Source organism: Narcine bancroftii, chromosome 3, assembly GCF_036971445.1.
Source record: "Narcine bancroftii isolate sNarBan1 chromosome 3, sNarBan1.hap1, whole genome shotgun sequence".
Taxonomy (NCBI): Eukaryota; Metazoa; Chordata; class Chondrichthyes; order Torpediniformes; family Narcinidae; genus Narcine; species Narcine bancroftii.
In genome coordinates, this window is record NC_091471.1 from 18,700,157 (window position 1) to 18,718,317 (window position 18,161).

The 18,161-nt window shown below is 44.9% G+C and overlaps 1 protein-coding gene across 1 annotated transcript in view; it reads left to right on the top strand.

Moving 5' to 3' along the window:
- suclg1 (succinate-CoA ligase GDP/ADP-forming subunit alph) overlaps positions 1-18,161 on the top strand; it is a 129,617-nt gene that overhangs the window by 37,905 nt on the left and 73,551 nt on the right. Inside the window, exons 3-5 of the mRNA XM_069923541.1 lie at positions 6,242-6,358; positions 12,071-12,283; positions 15,185-15,242. Of these exons, the coding sequence (XP_069779642.1) occupies positions 6,242-6,358; positions 12,071-12,283; positions 15,185-15,242 (388 nt within the window). The remainder of the gene's footprint in view (positions 1-6,241; positions 6,359-12,070; positions 12,284-15,184; positions 15,243-18,161) is intronic.

Sequence of the window (18,161 nt, forward strand, 5' to 3'; positions counted from 1 at the left end):
GTGCGGACAAAATATATCTGATATTATTGTCACTCATACATTTAAAAAAATGTTTTTTAAATTGAGGCCCATTTTCCGTAACTAATTCATGAGGCAGTCCATAAGTGGCAAAGATGGCTCGTAGACAGTCAATCATGGGATCTGCTTTGGTATTTTTCAGCTGTGAAACTACTGGCCATTTGGAGTGGACATTCACAGGTGTTGGGAAAGTCTCACCCATGAATGGTCCAGCGAAGTCTACATGAATCCGATGCCAGGGGGATGGCCATTTCCAAGGGTTAGCTTTGGCTTGTGGCATTTTTGGCTGCATTGACTGACATACTTTGTATTCTCTTACTGTTGTTTCAATGTCTCTGTCTGTGGAGGGCCACCAGACATGCATTTGGACCAGTGCCTTCAGTGGTACCATTCTCGGATGGTTGTGGTGCAGTTCTGATAACTTGGTAGTTTGCCATTTGGCTGGAATAATTGTACAGGTACCCCATAGTAAACAACCTTCTTCAACCGATAGTTCATGTGGTAAGGCTTTAGATCTTCTGGGATGAGTTCAGATTTGGGCCACCCATTAAGAATGACGTATAGGATCTTGCTTTATGTTGCCTCTTTTTGGGTTTCCTTTGCGATCATCTGGTCTGTAATGGGCAGTTGTTGAAGTTGTTCTTGGTTGATGGCTGCTGCGTCTGCTGTCCATTTAATAATTTCTTCTCGTTGTTCTGTCTTGGGTAGCGGCATGTGTGATAAGGCATCTGCATGGCTGTTGAGTGTTCCTGGTTTATGTTTTAAATCATAGTTATATCCCACTAGTAGCATGGCCCATCTTTGACTTCTGGCCACAGCTAATACTGGTCTACCTTTGTGTGGCCCCAGGATTAAACTAAGAGGCTTGTTGTCTGTGATCAGGGTGAATTTTTTTCCATCAAGATATTGGTTGAATTTTTTTACACCAAACATTATTGTCTATCCTTCTTTTTCTAGTTGGGCGTAATTGCGTTTGCTTGTGGTTAATGTTCGCGAAGTGTACGCTACTGGTTGCTCACCTTTTTCTGTGATTTGGGATAGTACCACTCCTTGTCCCACTGGTGAAGCATCCACGGCTAGCGTAACTTCTTTAATAGGGTCGTAGTGGATCAGCGCCTTATTTATGGACAGTATTTCCTTTAGTTGATCGATTGTGTTAGTTTCCAAGTTCCAATACCACGCTTGATCTTTCTTGAGTAATTGGTTCAGCGTAGACATATTAGGGATATGTTTTCAATAATGATTAACAAGTCCTAGGAAGGACTGTAATTCCGATTTGTTGGTTGGATATGGGGCCTTACAAAGGGCTTCTGTTCCTGTTGGATTAATTTGCACTCCCTCGTTGTCAATTGTAAACCCAAGATATGTTACTGAGGGACGCATGAAGACACATTTGTCCTTTCGTAATCGTATTTTAGCCTTTAAAACCTTCTCAAGGCTTTGTAAGTGTTCACTGTCGTTTCGGCCCATGTTGATGATATCATCTAGGTAACACCCAATTGAGAATCCATGTAGTAATTTGTCCGTCGTTGTTGAAAAACCACAGGTGTTGCTGATATTCCGTAAGGAATGCGTGAATAGGTGAATAATCGCAGATTCCCTTGATTTTTTTTGTCCAATTCTGTCTGTTGATATGCTTGTGACAAATCTAATTGTGAATTTTTTCCCTCTGTTTCGTGCTTGGAACAATTCTTCTGCCTTGGGCATTGGGTGTTTGGGTATTTTAAGTGATGAACTGATGGTGATGTAATCACCACAAATGCGAATTTCACCGTTTGCTTTTCGTACAGGTACGATGGGCGCTGCCCATTCGCTGCATTGTATCAGTTCTAATATGCCTTCTTGTTTTCGTCTGTTTAATTCAGTCTCAATTTCCCCTTTCATAGCAAATGGGACTGTTCTGGCTTTGAAGAATTTTGGTTCTGCATTATTTTTTAATTGCAGTTTGCCTTGAATGCCTTTGCTTTGGAAAACCACTGCGTGATGGTAGAGTTCTGGCTGGGAGGTACATTTAGTATTGAACCAAATTCCCCTCGACTGGCTGGAAAGTGTTGTAGCCAGTTTCTTTCAAAGAGTGCTGGTCCCTGGGTATCTATGATGCATAGTGTAGACATATTAGGGATATGTTTTCAATAGTGATTAACATGTCCTTGGAGTGTTTTGGTTGCTGTTGTTTGTATTGTACCTGGACCGTACATTTTCCAAACACTTAGATTCAGTCTCCTGTAACAGATCTTTGAGTTATTTCAGTTGTTTTTACCGGGAGGCATAGTAACAAGTGTTCCTTCACATGTAACGGAATTAGGGACACCTCTGTCTCTATGTCTGACTCCATCTCCAGTGGGTGCACGTTTATTTCTAGCTGTATAAAGATTGCTGTGTTTCCTCCATTTATTCCTTGGATGTGTAATATCTCAAGAGATGAAATTTCAGGAGTTTGAAGGTCAGTCGTTGCGCTCTCTCTCTCTCTCTCTCTCTCTCTGCAATTACTTTGACTTTAGCTGCCTGTTTATTTGCAGGCCACCTGCATTTTAGAAGCAGACATTTAGCTTTGATATGTCCTTCTGTTTTTGCAGTGGTTGCATTTAGAATTTTTGAAGATACATTTTTCTGGTTGGTGGTTGTATTTCCCACAACAGAAGCATTGTTGGCGGGAAGACCTCCCGACGAGTAGGTCTGGTTGACCCACATCCAAATTTTTATCTGCCATTTCTGAGCTGCAGGCAGCCCTGTATACAATCTATAATGTAACATCTTCATCCATTGCTAATAATTTTTGCCTTGCTTGGTGATTTTCTAGCCCCATCACTAATCTGTCTAGCAATATCTGATTTAGAAACTGCTCGAAATGACAGGGCTCCACCAGTTTGCGCAACGATGCTAGGAATTCACTTACTATTTCTCCTGGTCCTTGTCTTTTTTAATTGCATCGTTGCCCTTCTGCCGTAACTGGTGGTTTGGGGCTTAAATGGTTCCTGAGAGCTGTGTATAATTCGTTGAATGTCTTCGTCCCTGGATCTTATGGGGCCAGCAAGGTCTGAAGGGGATTGAATGTTTTGCTGCCCGTTATACTGAGGACGAGGGCACGTTTGGGGTTTACTGGACCTTTCACAATATTGTGGGCTACGGGGTAGTAGTTAATTCATTCTACGTAGTTAACCCAACTTTCTCCTACTTTGTATAATTCCCCGAACTTCCCCTCTACCATCTTGGTATGCTTTCACTTTGATCTTTTGGTGGAAATTTTTTGGGTTGTTAGTCATTTTCTACCTTTTTTCTGTTGGTGCTTGGAGTATGCTGTGTATGTACTCACACAATTAAGACTCGTAGATGTGATGCTTTCTCATCCTTCTATTAGACTAACATGGCTACTGACACACAGAGTTATATATGGAAGGGTGACATCATGACGAGCTTATACCCAACAGGGTGTCCTGGAATTGAAAAAAGAAAATAAAGGATATATCAGGAACTAAGGCCACAACTGTGAGAAATAATTGATGGTTAATGAAGGTGGTAATGAATTGATTAAAAAAATTAAATAACCAGCAATGCACCAGTGTTGGAGAAACTCAGCAGATTTCACATCTACAGGCTGTAAAGTGTATCCAACGTTTCTGGCCTAAACCCTTCATCAAGGTATGAACAAAAAACAGGCAGGAACGTGGATAAAAAGGTGGGATAAGGGGTAGAAGGTGCGGGGGATGGGCTGGACAACCACAAGCTAACAGGTAAGACTTCATAGATGAGTACGGGTGGGAGAGTAGAAGAGAAGTAGGCTGAGAAGTGATGGGGAAAGGGTAGGTCTATAATGGAGAGGGAGGGAGAGGGGGTGGTGAGCTAGAGGGAGAGGGAAAATGAGAGACTGGGGTGGGGTTTAGTGGAAACTGGAGAAATTCTTTTCAGTGGTCAAGGTTGTAAATCCAAGGAAACTATTGCAGGATGCTTAAAAGGTGCAGCTGGAGGAACTCGAATCCGGCACTCTCTGCAAGGAGTTTGTATGTCCTCCTTGTGTCTGCATGGGTTTCCTCCCACCCTTCAAAACGTTTGGGGGTTGCAGGTCATTTGGGTGTGATTGGACGGCAAAGGCTTGTGGGCCTAAAGGGCCTGTTACCATGCTATATGTCTTTTTAAAAAAAAAATCATTTTGGGTTGATACCCTCCATTAGGTCTGCATCAGGATTACAAGAGCTTTGGTGAATTACTGTATGGCGACAACATCCAGATGTGAGACACTGCAGCTGTGGAGTACCAGCTTCGGAACTGTGAAACGTTTGATTAGGTAGATGTGTCACAGTTGAGTGACTGCTTTGTTCTGGGAGCTGTAGGGCTTCTCAATCATGGTGTTTCTTTCAGAAAAGTTGGAAAAGCTTTGGGGAGTTGAGAGTTGATTCATTTGCTGTAAAATATTCAGCTTCTCAGCTGCTTCACGTGACTGGTACATGTAAGCTTTTGATTAGTGGGATGTTGTTGCACTTGATAATCTTTCTTTCTTTGGCTTGGCTTCGCGGACGAAGATTTATGGAGGGGTAATGTCCACGTCAGCTGCAGGCTCGTTTGTGGCAGGACAGGGAGACACGGTTGCAAATGAAAATTGGTTGGTTGGGGTTGGGTGTTGGGTTTTTCCTCCTTTGTCTTTTGACAGTGAGGTGGGCTCTGCGGTCTTCTTCAAAGGAGGTTGCTGCCCGCCGAACTGTGAGGCACTTGATAATAATGCCACGGTATATGACGGCAGTTATTCTTATTTTTGCTGACTGATGTAGACATTGCTTTGATGTCATTATTATACTCTCTCTGATTATTGTCAATACCTTGCTTCATTGCTTGACATATTGTGAGAGAATCCAAGTGAAAAGTGTTAGTTAAAACTGCATGTGGTGGGAACAACATTGGCAGGTAGAGTGTTGGTGATTAATCAATTGAGTGAAAGACAGTGACCACATCGCTGCAAAGTCACTGTGATTGGCTCTGTCTATTGTACATCTTTATGAAACAACAATTCTCTACTCACAGCAATTGAGAGAAACCACCTGCCTTTACCAGGTGAAGTTGTGGTAATTTCTATTTTTTTTCTGCTTTCTCAGCAGTTTCTGCTTTCTGATTAAATTAACTTTACTTCTTGTAGTAAATCCAATTCATTGCTTGACTGACATTCTGTCTGATGTGCCAAAGGTGAGGTAGTTGTGCAATTTCATGGTTCCTTTTATTGTTCCATAAAACATTGATATGCTTCAATTTTTGTCTGCCCTAGTGCCAAGAATCACCATGGGCATTGCCCAGCTTTCCCAACAATAATAGAAATGGAATCAAAAGAGAGTCCCCTCAGAAACACTGGGTGCCTGTGGATTCACCTCCAGTGCTTCTGCAGGCTCTGCAGCCGCAGAATCAAATCATTCACAGCCCGAGCTCCAGGTTCAAACCTCCGATATGATTAAGAAGCCTTCAGTGTCTGAGGCCCTTTGGGTGCCATTCTTGCCCTTTTGTATCCTGGTTCTTTTTCCTGGTTCCCAAGAGCCATTCTCAAGCAGCCCGCAGCCTGCGTTGGTCCTTTGACCGCAAGTTGCCCGCAGCCTGCGTTGGTCCTTCCACCGCAAGTCGCCCGCAGCCTGCGTTGGTCCTTCCACCGCAAGTCGCCCGCAGCCTGCGTTGGTCCTTCCACCGCAAGTCGCCCGCAGCCTGCGTTGGTCCTTCCACCGCAAGTCGCCCGCAGCCTGCGTTGGTCCTTCCACCGCAAGTCGCCCGCAGCCTGCGTTGGTCCTTCCACCGCAAGTCGCCCGCAGCCTGCGTTGGTCCTTCCACCGCAAGTCGCCCGCAGCCTGCGTTGGTCCTTCCACCGCAAGTCGCCCGCAGCCTGCGTTGGTCCTTCCACCGCAAGTCGCCCGCAGCCTGCGTTGGTCCTTCCACCGCAAGTCGCCCGCAGCCTGCGTTGGTCCTTCCACCGCAAGTCGCCCGCAGCCTGCGTTGGTCCTTCCACCGCAAGTCTCCCACAGCCTGCGTTGGTCCTTCCACCGCAAGTCGCCCGCAGCCTGCGTTGGTCCTTCCACCGCAAGTCTCCCACAGCTTGCGTTGGTCCTTCCACCGCAATTCGCCCGCAGCCTGCGTTGGTCCTTCCACCGCAAGTCGCCAACCACTCACAGCCTCATGCAGGGCAGAAAGTGTGCTCAGTACCCAAGTAGCTGTTTCATTCTGTTCATTTGTTCTTTATTTTTATTACATGTTCTAGGGAACATTCCACAGCGAGCAGGCTTTGGAGTATGGTACCAATTTTGTAGGAGGAGTGTCACCAGGGAAAGGTGGCAAAACCCACTTGAATTTGCCTGTCTTCAACACAGTTCAAGAGGTAAGTGAGTTGGATTAATATTTTAATTGGTGACTTTCTAATCAAAGAGAATTGTTTCCTCAGCTTTAATAAAAAAAAGTGAGACAGTCAATCACAATTTACTATGCAGATTTTTCCTGGCAGATTTCAGATTTATTGTCAGAGTTCATACATGACTTCACATAACGTCCTGAGGTTTTTTTGTTCTGCAGGCGAGGCACTTATTGGTAATGCAAAAAAATACTACACAGCATATACATCTAAACAAAGAACTGTAAACAGATAATGAATGTAAACTGCAATACAGAGAGAATAACAAAATCAATAAAGTGCACAAGTAAGAGTCCTTAAATGAGTCCCTGATTGAGTTTGTTGTTGAGGAGTCTGATGGTGGAGGGTAGCAGCTGTTCCTGAACCTGGTGGTGCGAGTCTTGTGACACCTGTGTCTCTTTCCTGAGAACCGAGCGTGTGGATTCTTGATGATTGCTGCAGATCTCCAACAGCAACGTTCTTTGCAGATGTTCTCAATAGTAGGGAGCATTTTAGCTGTGATGTCCTGGACTGTCTGTGACCACTACCTTTTGGAGGGTTTATGCTCAGGAGTTTTGCTGTCTCCATACCAGACATGCTGTCCCTATGCAGCCGGACATCACTCTTTCCACCACACCTCTGCAAAAATTTGCCAGGGTTTCTCGTGTCATACCAAACCTCTACAAACTCCTAAGGAAGTAGAGGCACTGTCGTGCTTTCTTCATGACGCCATTAGATTGTTAGCTCCAGGAAGATATTCCAAGATTAAAATTTGGGATTTTAATTATGGGGGATTTTAGCATGACAGGCGATTGGGAAGGGCAGGAAGTTACTGGATCCCAGGAGAGAGAGCTTGTAAAAAGCTTAAGGGATGGCTTTTTTGAATAGCTTGTTGATAAGCCCACCAGGGGATCTGAAATTCTGGATTGGGTGATGTGCAATGACCCTGAGATTATTAGGGACTTTACGATTTTGAGCCTCTGGGAAGTAGCAATCATAACATGGTTGAACTTAGTTTCATATTTTAAAAGGAAAAGATGTTATTGGGTGAAATAAAGGAAGTTATAGTGGCATGTGAAAGGAACTGGCTCAAGTTAACTAGAAGAGTAAACTAATTGCAGGGATGGCAGAACAGAATTGGAAGCTATATTTACAAGTAATAAAACATATTTAGGATATGTGGCCACTGGAATCACAGTGGACACGATGAAATAACCACACAAGGCGTTTCTTTAGTGAATCAAATGGATTTACTCTTCAGAACGTACACAACCTTTTAAAAGCTTGAATCACACACCCGACGTCATCATGCACTGACGTCACATAGCCGGTTCGATGCCTTCTGGGAGTTGTAGTGACGCCATAGTGCCACTACACGGCTCCTCCCAACCCCCCCTCAGAACCAGATCCTCGTGGAGTTCCCGACAGTACCCCCCCCCCCCCACCGTTCACCTCGGAGATGCCCACCACTCCATGCAAGAGCCAGATGACTGCCCCCCAGAGAAGCTCCAACTAGCTAAGGAGGAGTTCAAAGAACTGGAAGAACTGGGCATGATACGGCAGTCAGACAGCCTATGGGCTTCTCCCCTGCACATGGTGCCCAAAGCTACAAGGGGTTGGAGGATTAATGAGACCACTACGCTGGATCGCTACCCTGTGCCGCATATTCAAGACCTTTCAGCCAACCTGCATGGGGTAACGATTTTCTCTAAAGTGAACCTCCTGCAGGGATACCATCATATCCTCATACAACTTGATGACATCCCCAAGATTTCCATCATCGCCCCATTTGGCTTGTTTGAATTCTTACGCATTCCAATCGGGCTGAAGAATGTCAGCAAACCTTCCAGCAGCTGATGGATACGGTGGGCTGAGACCTGGACGGCACTTTCGTCCAGCTCGATGACATCCTGGCGCTGAGCAAAGATCAACAAGAACATTTCGTGCACCTCCACAACCTCTACATCTGACCGAGTGAGTTTGGACTGACAATCAACCCAGCCAAATGCCAGTTCAGGTTGGAAACCATTGACTTCCTGGGCCATAAGATAACCAGGGAAGGGGCCACACCACTACCCAGCTAGGTGAAGGCCATCTAAAGTTTCCTCGACCTAGCACGACCAAGGGACTACAGGAGTTTGTGGGGCTGATCATCTTTTATCACAGATTCCTCCCCTCAGTGGCTAGAATCATGTGGCCCTTATTCACCCAAATGGCAGACAAAGCCAAGGACGTAACCTGGGACACAGAGTCGGCAGAGGCCTTCATAAAGGCCAAGGAAGCATTGGTGGGCGACAGTCTTTTGGCACATCCCAGGGCATCAACTGCCCTGACAGTGGACTTCTCGGGAACGGCGATTGGCGGAGTTCTAGAGCAGCAGATCAGAGGGAATTGGCGGCCGCCGCTGGCTTTCTTCATTCAGCATCTGCGACCTCTAGAACTGAAGTACAGCGCTTTCAGCAGGGAGCTACTGGCGCTGTACCTAGCCATCCGCCACTCTGATACATCTTCAAGGGCCAGGACTTTTACCGCCTTCACCGACCACAAACCCTGACCTTCGTCCTGGCCAAAATCTTGAACCCTTGGTCAGCTCGCTCACAGCTTCCTCTGTCATGTATCTCCAAATACACCACAGATGTGCAACACGTCTCAGGCAAAGACAACGTGGTGGCACTGTCCAGGCAGACCATCCAAGCACTATCAAAGGGAGTGGATTTCGTGGCACTAGTAAAGGTACAACAAGATGATGAGGAGATGCCCCAGTACAGGACAGCCATTTTGGGTCTGCAACTCCAGGACATCCAGATCGGCACGGGTAAAGCCACCCTCCTGTGCTATGTGGCCTCCGGATAGACCAGACCTATTTTCCCTGCAGCTTGGAGATGACAGGTTTTCAATTCCATCCATGGGCTGTCTTACCCATCCATCAGGACCATGGTGTGGCATGGTCTCTGAAAACAAGTCAGTGGGTGGGCGAAAGTGAGCATGCAGTGCCAGACAGTCAAGGGTCAGCGGCACACCAAGACCCCACCGCAGCACTTTGGGCCCTTGGAGTGAAGGTTTGACCATGTCCAGGTGGACATTGTGGGACCCCTACCAGTATCCCAGGGTTCCACTACTTGTTCACAATGGTTGACCGCTTCACCAGGTGACCAGAAGCAGTCCTGATGGCAGACATCTCCACAACCTCCTGTGCAAGAGCCATCAGTTCTTCCTAGGTAGCATACAATCCTACATCACCTCCAGCCTCTGGTTCAACTTTGTGAGTCTGTGGGGCACTCAGCTACACAACTCTACAGCCTATCACCCACAATCAAACAGGCTGGTGGAGCACTTCCACAGATACCTCAAGTCCACACTCATGGCCAGCCTACAAGGACCCAACCAGACGAGCTACCAAGGGCACTGTTGGGGATCTGCACTACGCCCAAGGAGGACCTCAACACCTCTTCCGCAGAACTCATGTATGGAGCTCAACTGATGGTCCCCGAGGAATTCGTAATGTCCCCAGACAAGCAACGGATGATACTGCAGCCCTCCTCTGCAGGCTACGGGAACGAGTCGGCAACCTGATCCCGACTCCACCGGCCATGTACGGACAGGTGAGGGCCAACATACCCAAAGACCTGCAGGTGTGTGAGTATGTTTTAATCCACAGGGGTTCACACTGTCCACCACTTCAGAGGCAGTATGAGGGTCCATTCTGGGTTGTGTGAAACAACAGCACCACGTTCGAATTGTAGGTTGGAGGTAAGATGGAGGTCTTCACTAAAGACAGGTTGACGCCGGCACTCCTGGACCTGGCATGCCCCGTTGAGGTTCCAATACCACACAAGAGAGGCAGACCACCAAAGACAACAGAGATACTGCCTTCAGGCATCAAAGACAAAAGCACCGGTTCTGGGGGTGTGTCATGTAGCTGCATGCCGCCGTGGCAATTGGGCCAGTGCTCCGGGCAGAGATTGCAACCAGGAGCCAGCAGACCGTGCAGCAGCACTGGCCCGAGCAAGCAAACTGGCAGTCGTATGGCTGGCAACATGGGGGCCAGCATTCCCAACATGACGCTCGCTGTACAGCCAACAGCTTGTGGATAGCACACGGGAAAGAAGACATTGTAATGTAAGAAGGGGACCTGCGCGTGGGAAAACTGCTATTCTTATGAGTGCGGTGATGTCAGTTGATGGACCAAATGGCAGGAACGCCAACAGTATAAACGCCAGGCTTCAGCTCCAATAAAACACAGAGCTATATCTCACTACACCCGTGTGTGTCTTTCTTCGAGTAGCGTGCAGCTATACAAGCATAATTTTGAATGAGGTTGACAATGGGTCGCCAGCGAGGAAAGTGTTGTAATAGTTAATTCTGCAGATAAGGACTTCTTGCTTACCTCCCTTGCCTTTGTCCCACTACAAAGAAATTTGCTTCCAACAAGTTAAGCCCCACATTGTAGGTTATTGTTTTAAAGCCACCAATATCCTCATTGATAAACTCCATCTCTTCCGTCGTTTCTAGCTAACTAATGAAATCAATTGACTGACAATATTTCAGTCAATAAGGAGACTTTATTCGTCTCATTCAAGATCAAGATTTAATTTATGATCATAGTTATAACAGTGTCATAGGGATTTTTTCCCTACTGCAAGGCTGATAGATTTGCCACCAGCAGGAATTGACTAAGCTCCTCTTACAGTTCTTACAATCAGACTTATCGTCAGAGAGAGGGAAGGAAAAGAGAATCCCCCCCAAGAGTCACCACGTGTCCTTGGATTTGCCTCCAGCGCTTCCTCTGCCACACATAGTCCAGTTCAAACTATTGGCAACCCAAGCTCCAGATCCAAAACTCCAACATGAACCCTGGTTCCAATACCTGATACTCCCCACCCCCACCCCCAACCAGTTTGAGCCAGTCTCCAGCACTCCGCAGCGCAACACGTGTCTCCCGACAACAGTCTTTAGCAGCCCATAGCTTCCGTACGTTCCTCGCCTTGAGTCTACAGCAGTCTGCAGCGTGGAATGGTCCCTGAGCTGCCGCTGTGATCACAGCGGGTCGTCTCCTCTACTCCTCCTGAGATTGGGGTGGGTGGTCTTTCTGTCTTCTGGTGCCCTGCTCCAGTCCTCTGCTTCCCCAGAGCCTGCAGCCTCTTGTGGCTGCTGTCAATAAATAGGCACCAACCTGCGGTTGTGGGATTTCAAATAAAACCCCCCCTCTGCTCCTTCAAAGTCCTTTCAGACCGTTGACTGGGTGGCTGGACCCCACGCGGGAGCACTGCATCTCTGCTCCGCCGGGTCTGCACCAGCGGCAGCACTGCCGTCTGGATGTGACATGTCTCATCATGGGACGTTCACTTTTTCAAATTATTCCTCCATTTTAATGCGTGTTCTATTTGCATATGTAGGCTGAAATATATTGGAATAAGCTCATGTGCATTCTGTAACCCTGTATAAGTCATTACATCTTCTGTAAGTTTCCCAGCTGAGGGCATAGTGTTTTGTTCATGGCTGGGATGTTCATGACCTGGGCAGTGCTGCTTTCTTCCTTTTCTCAAGACATTGTCTTTAATGCTAATGTACGAGTATGGAAACTTGGTGCGTAAAGCTTGAATCATTCTAGTCGGTGCAACCTATTCATCAAAGTGAATGGATTAACAGTCCATTATTTTCTGAACCCTACAAAGGATAAATTATTTTGATATCTATGTTTAGGCCAAAGAAAATACAGGAGCCGATGCATCTGTTATCTACGTCCCACCTCCATTTGCAGCTGCTGCCATCCATGAAGCCATCGATGCCGAGATTCCGCTGGTGGTTTGTATCACAGAAGGCATTCCACAGCAGGATATGGTGCGGGTGAAACATAGGCTACTGCGCCAGAATAAGACTCGCCTCATTGGCCCCAACTGTCCAGGAATAATAAATGTAAGTGCTTTTTCCATGTAATCTATACCACTTTAGTGAACCAGATATGTAATTTTGCAGACTTCTAATTAACAGTTATCAGGAATTCAAGCAACCAGCAAAATAAATCCGCGGAAAAAAGGTAAAAAATACGCAAATTTAAAATTGGTGTGCCCCACCATTGGTTCTCCAATTATACAATACGCAATTTCAATTCACTTCTCCGGCATCTACTAATCCCCATAGATGCTGGATACCGGAGGTTTTACTGTATTTATTGAGCGTTCATGGGGAATAATGTGTGGGCATGTGGAATCAGGTTTAGGAGTAAGAAAATGAAAGGTAAGTTGTGATGAGAACATGTGCAAAGGGTACTGATAGACAGTAAAATTACCATCATCCGGCACCTAGGGGGATCGTTGATGCCATATATGTGACTTTTCTGGTTGTCTGAGACGCACACTTCCAATGCATAACTAAAACACCTGCATTAAGAATACACTGTTTAAAGGACAAAAAAAAGTGTAAAATATAAATTTGAAAATAAAAATCAGTATTGTAGTCATTAATTATTTTAAATTCACTTTAATGAGCTGATTCGCATAACTTACAAAATTTAAATTTGAACCCTGGTCATTGGTGTTATAACAGTGAAGTGCTAGCTGTTGCGCTAACTGTTTGCAGTCATTACGAACCTGACAACCCAACTCCCCTCCGCAGAAGTGTCCTGGTCAGTATTTCGTCACAACCTGACTCTCCTCCACACCAGTGTTCTGGTCAGGCTCTTAGTGCAATCAAACTCACCTCCATACAAATGCTCCAGCCAGGCCCTTGGCGCAAGGCATCTCACCTCCGTGCAAGTGTCCCGGTTAGGCCCTCGGTGTACCTTCCTTTAAATTCGAACCCCATTCACAAGCACTGCAATATCATTGCACTAGCCTCTACCCTAACAATGCCACCATCATAATTAACTTGCTCTCCCCCCGCCACAGGTTTAAAGCCTTTACTAATAATACTAATAATGCCTAAAGAAATCTCTTGGTGCCTGCCACATTGACCACCGCCAGTGGGCTGATATCGCCTCAAACCGTGCATCTTGGCGCCTCACAGTTCGGCAGGCAGCAACCTCCTTTGAAGAAGACCGCAGAGCCTACCTCACTGACAAAAGACAAAGGAGGAAAAACCCAACACCCAACCCCAACCAACCAATTTTCCCCTGCAACCGCTGCAACTGTGTCTGCCTGTCCCGCATCGGACTTGTCAGCCACAAACGAGCCTGCAGCTGGTGTGGACATTTACCCCCTCCATAAATCTTCGTCCGCGAAGCCAAGCCAAGAATACACTAATAAAGATAAAGACTCTTATCAGGCAGGGATGGGGACACACTTTGGGAGAGTTACACCAACAGATAGCGGCATCAGCCAGCTCTTCATCCTGTGCTGCCATTTTATTCAAACACAACTTTATTGAAACGTTATTAAAACAGCTGCTGCGGGCAGGGCATGCTCCGCTGGCTGACTGTTTGCTCCCAAGGGGCTGTGTATTGTTTTGGAGAACATTTACTTTTACAATTTTAAAGTCTAAAAGTAATTTGGGAAATTATAGGCCGATAAGCCTGATATCAGTCGTGGGTAAATTATTGGAAGATGGACTAAGAGATCTAATGTACAAGTATTTGGATAGGCAGGGACTAATTAGGCATAGTTGACATGGTTTTGTGTGTGGTAGGTCATGATTAACCAATCTTAGAGGGTTTATCGAGGAAGTTATCTAGAAAGTTGATGAAGTAAATACTATGGATATGCCTACATGGACTTGAGTAAGGCATTTGACAAGGGAGTTTAATCAGGAAGGTTCTCTCATTTGGTGTTCATGGTAAGGTAGTAAATTGGATTAAACATTGGCTTTACGGGAGAGACCAGAGATTGGTAATGGATGATGGCCTCTCCGGCTGGAGGCCTGTAACTAGTGGTGTGCCTCAAGGATTGGAGCTGGATCCATTATTAGCGATGTAGTGGACAGGGAGGAAAGCTTTCAGAGCTTGCAGAGGGATCTGGACCAGCTAAAAAAAATGGGCTAAAATAGACAGGTGGAATTTAATGCATATAAATGTGAGGTGTTGCAGTTTTGAAGGATAAAACAAGGTCATCATGCACAATAAATGGTAGAGCACAGAGGAGTGTGGTAGAACATAGGGATGTGGGGATACAGATACAAAATTCCCTGAAAATGGCATCACCAGTAAGATAGGATTGCAAAGAAAGCTTTTGGCACATTTGCTTTCATAAATCAAAATAACATGCATGGGAGTTGGGGTGTTATGGTGAACTTGGAAAAGACATTGGTGATGGCAAATTTGGACTATTGTGTGCAGTTTTAGTAACCCAACTGCAGGAATTATATCAATAAAATAGAGAGTGCAGAAGAAATTTACAATGATGTTGCCAGGTCTTGAAAAACTGAGTTACAGGGAAAGGTTAAATGGGTTAGGATTTTATTCCTTGGAGCATAGAAAAATATTGTTCTACAAAACTAGTATGGGTATAGATAGAGTAAATGCAAGCAAGCTTTTTCCACTAGGTTTAGGTGAGATAAAAACTAGAGGATATGGGTTAAAGGTAAAAGGGGAAAAGTTTAAAGGGAGTATTGGGGAAATTTATTCATGCAGAGTGGGAGTGTGGAATGAGCTGCCAGCTGAAATGGTAAATTCAGGCTCAATTTTGGCATTTAAGAAAAATTTGGGGAAGGTACATGGATGCAAGGGAAATGGAGCGATAAAGTCCAGGTGCAGGACAGTGCTACATTTTCCTTTAAAATTAATGTGCAAAGCAATTCTTACACTGTTATTCTGATACTTCAGCTGCTGTGTGTGAGTTTTGACTTGCATTAATCTCCTGTATTAATTTATTTATTTTTTGTTAGCCTGGAGAGTGTAAAATTGGAATCATGCCTGGACATATCCATAAGAAAGGAAGAATTGGTGAGTACCAAAACAAATTGATTTTATCTCTCAATTACTTTTGTGTGTACGAATGGAAACTTCAATTTTATATTTAATCCAGTTACTCAAATGCAAGGGCAGCAAGTACAAAGAAGATGCCCAAAGATTTTATTATGAGGATAATAAGATGAAATGAAGGTGCACATTGGGAAAGGATCACATCCTGTGCTAAACAGGGAAGTGAAGGAACTGCTCTGAATGGTGGGGAGAGGAGATCTACAATTTTAGGATAGAAATAAGATCGATGGGACTTCAGAGATCTTCAGAAAGAAATTAGAAGAGGAAAATTCTGCAGTTACATTTAAATTTGAGGCATGGGGGAAATGGGGACTGAAATAAGTTGCCCTCACTCGCCCACTTCAAATCTGATTGACAGAGGTTATTTAATCAGACTTTTATTTTTATCCTCAGAGTTACTAAACTGTTGTTCTGTTTGAACTTGACTTGCATTCCACTGAAGATGTCCTTCATTGACAGGTTTCCCCAATAACGTGCTCCCAATCTACTCTCCTAAGCGCCTGTCTAATAGTGTTGTAATTAGCCATTCCCCAATTAGCACTTATACCAAGGTCCAATCTTATCTATGGAGTTATAATCACTGTTCCCATAATGTCTCCCACTGGTACCCCTTTTACACAGTGATCCCACTTAATTGGCATGTGAACGACCCTTCTTTAAAGCCAGCTGGGTTGTTCAAACTGAGCCAAGAAAAGTGGGGTCAGTGCACCTTTTAGACAGGAGCCAATGTGAAACACATCGGCCCTGATGTTACCTACCTTGCTGGGTATATACACGGGATGAAAATGATCCCTCCCCCCACCAATCCTGCGTTCATTGTGCTTACACAGGTAAGTGAAGCAGTTAGAAGTTGGTTAATTCCTGGCTTTTCACAGCAGTGTATAGGCTCATTTTCCAAATCAAGGTCTAATATGCCCTTTCCCTGGTTGGATTATCCATGTACTATGTCCAGAAACCTGTCTGGGTGCACCTCATAAATTCTGCCCCATACAAGTCTCTGGGAATAAGGGACCCCCCCCCCCCCCACCCCACCCAGTCAATATGGGAGAAGTGAAAAGTCAACCACTTCAACTACCCTGTTGCTTTGACATCTTTTCTTAATTGGATGATGTATCTGTTCCTCTATTTCCTTCTAGATTTTGGAAAACCTAGAGTAAAACCCTATAATTGTGATTATACCTTTCTTATTCCTGTTTTACCCACATTACCTCAGTGGATGAGGTCTCCAGAACATCCTCACTAAGTACCATGTGATATTTTCCTGATCAGTAATGCAACTCCCCTATCTCATTTGCATCCCTCTCTATTGCATCTGAATCTTGAGTTGTCAGTTTCTGTAATGGATGCAGTATCATAGTTGCATGCTTATCTAGGCCCCAATTTTTATCTGCCATACCTGTTACTTCCCCTTGCTTGAAATGAATGGATTTTTATCCATCTGCATTGTCGTGTTTGGAAAGTATCAGGTTCAGTGGGTTCACAGAGAGATATTACAGTCAAAGATCACTTTATTGAACGCACATGAGACAAGCAGGGCAAGACGTCAAACAATACTTAATTACTACGAAACAACTATATAGACATTCAAATCAGACTCAAGTTGGACTACGTTACTAGTAGCTGCCTATCTTCTAACACTCTCGCACGTGTACACACTTCACAGACAAAATTTCAAACACACTTGCAATTCCCTGCATGAATGGAGGTGCGGCTCTCTGCAAACTCTGATCTATTGCAGTACTATGGCCCAAACACACCTTACCCGCAACTTCTCCAGCGATGTCCACAGTAGCAACCTGTGATATCCAGGTCTTGAACCAAGAGGCAAGGAGAGAAAGAGAGAAAAAAAAAGAGGTATATTGATTGTTTTATACTGTTCTGAACTAGATGTTTGGCCATTGATGAAACTGAGTAATTTAACTTAGCCAATGGTAAGGTGTGCACTAATGTGTGTCCGAAGTCCCACCTTGATTGGCAGGTGATGCAACTTCCGAATAAGTTTCAGACAGGAGGTCATGTGACCATCCACAATGTTCCAGATATACAGGGATGTCGGGTGTTCCTCCAAAATTTATATACAACATGTTCATTAGGGCAGAATGGTTACCACAATGCTATTACAGTGCCAGCGACCCTGGTTCGAATCCAGCGTGATCTGTAAACATTCTCCCTGTTTCTTCCAGATGCTCTGGTTTTCTCCCTCTTTTCAAAACGTATGGGATTGTAGGTTAATTAAAGTATTTGGGTGACATGGGCTTATGGACTGGAAGGGCCTGTTAGTGTGCTATAATTTATGTTTAAATTTAAAATTTAAAAAATTTAACTTGGTCCTTCCTGTCATTTCCTGTCAAACCAACTCATCTGTGAAATGTTGTGGTAGGGGTGTCAGGACCTGGGCATGTATGGCTGCCACAGGTACTGGTGCACTCATCTTCATTGATGATGTAACTACAGATGGCAATAGCAAAATGAATTCTGAGGTGTATAGAAACATCTTACCTGTTCAAATTCAAGCAAGCTCCTCCAAACTCGTTGGATGGCACTTCATCCTCCAGCAAGACAATGATCCCAAACATACTGCTAATGGAGTATCAAAGCTAAAAACTGGAAAACTCTTGGAATGACCAAGAAAGTTACCTAATCTAAATGCCTTCCATATGTCGAAGAGAAAACCTCATGGGACAAGCCCTCGATAAAAGAAGGAGCTGAAGATGGCTGCAGTAGAGGCCTGGCAGAACATCACCAGAGAAGATACTCAGCACCTGGTGATGTCTGTGAATCACAGACTTCAAGCACTCATTACATCCAAAGGACATGCAACAAAGTATTTAATATGAGTATTTTAATATACAAACCATTGCTATGTCCCAAATATTTTTA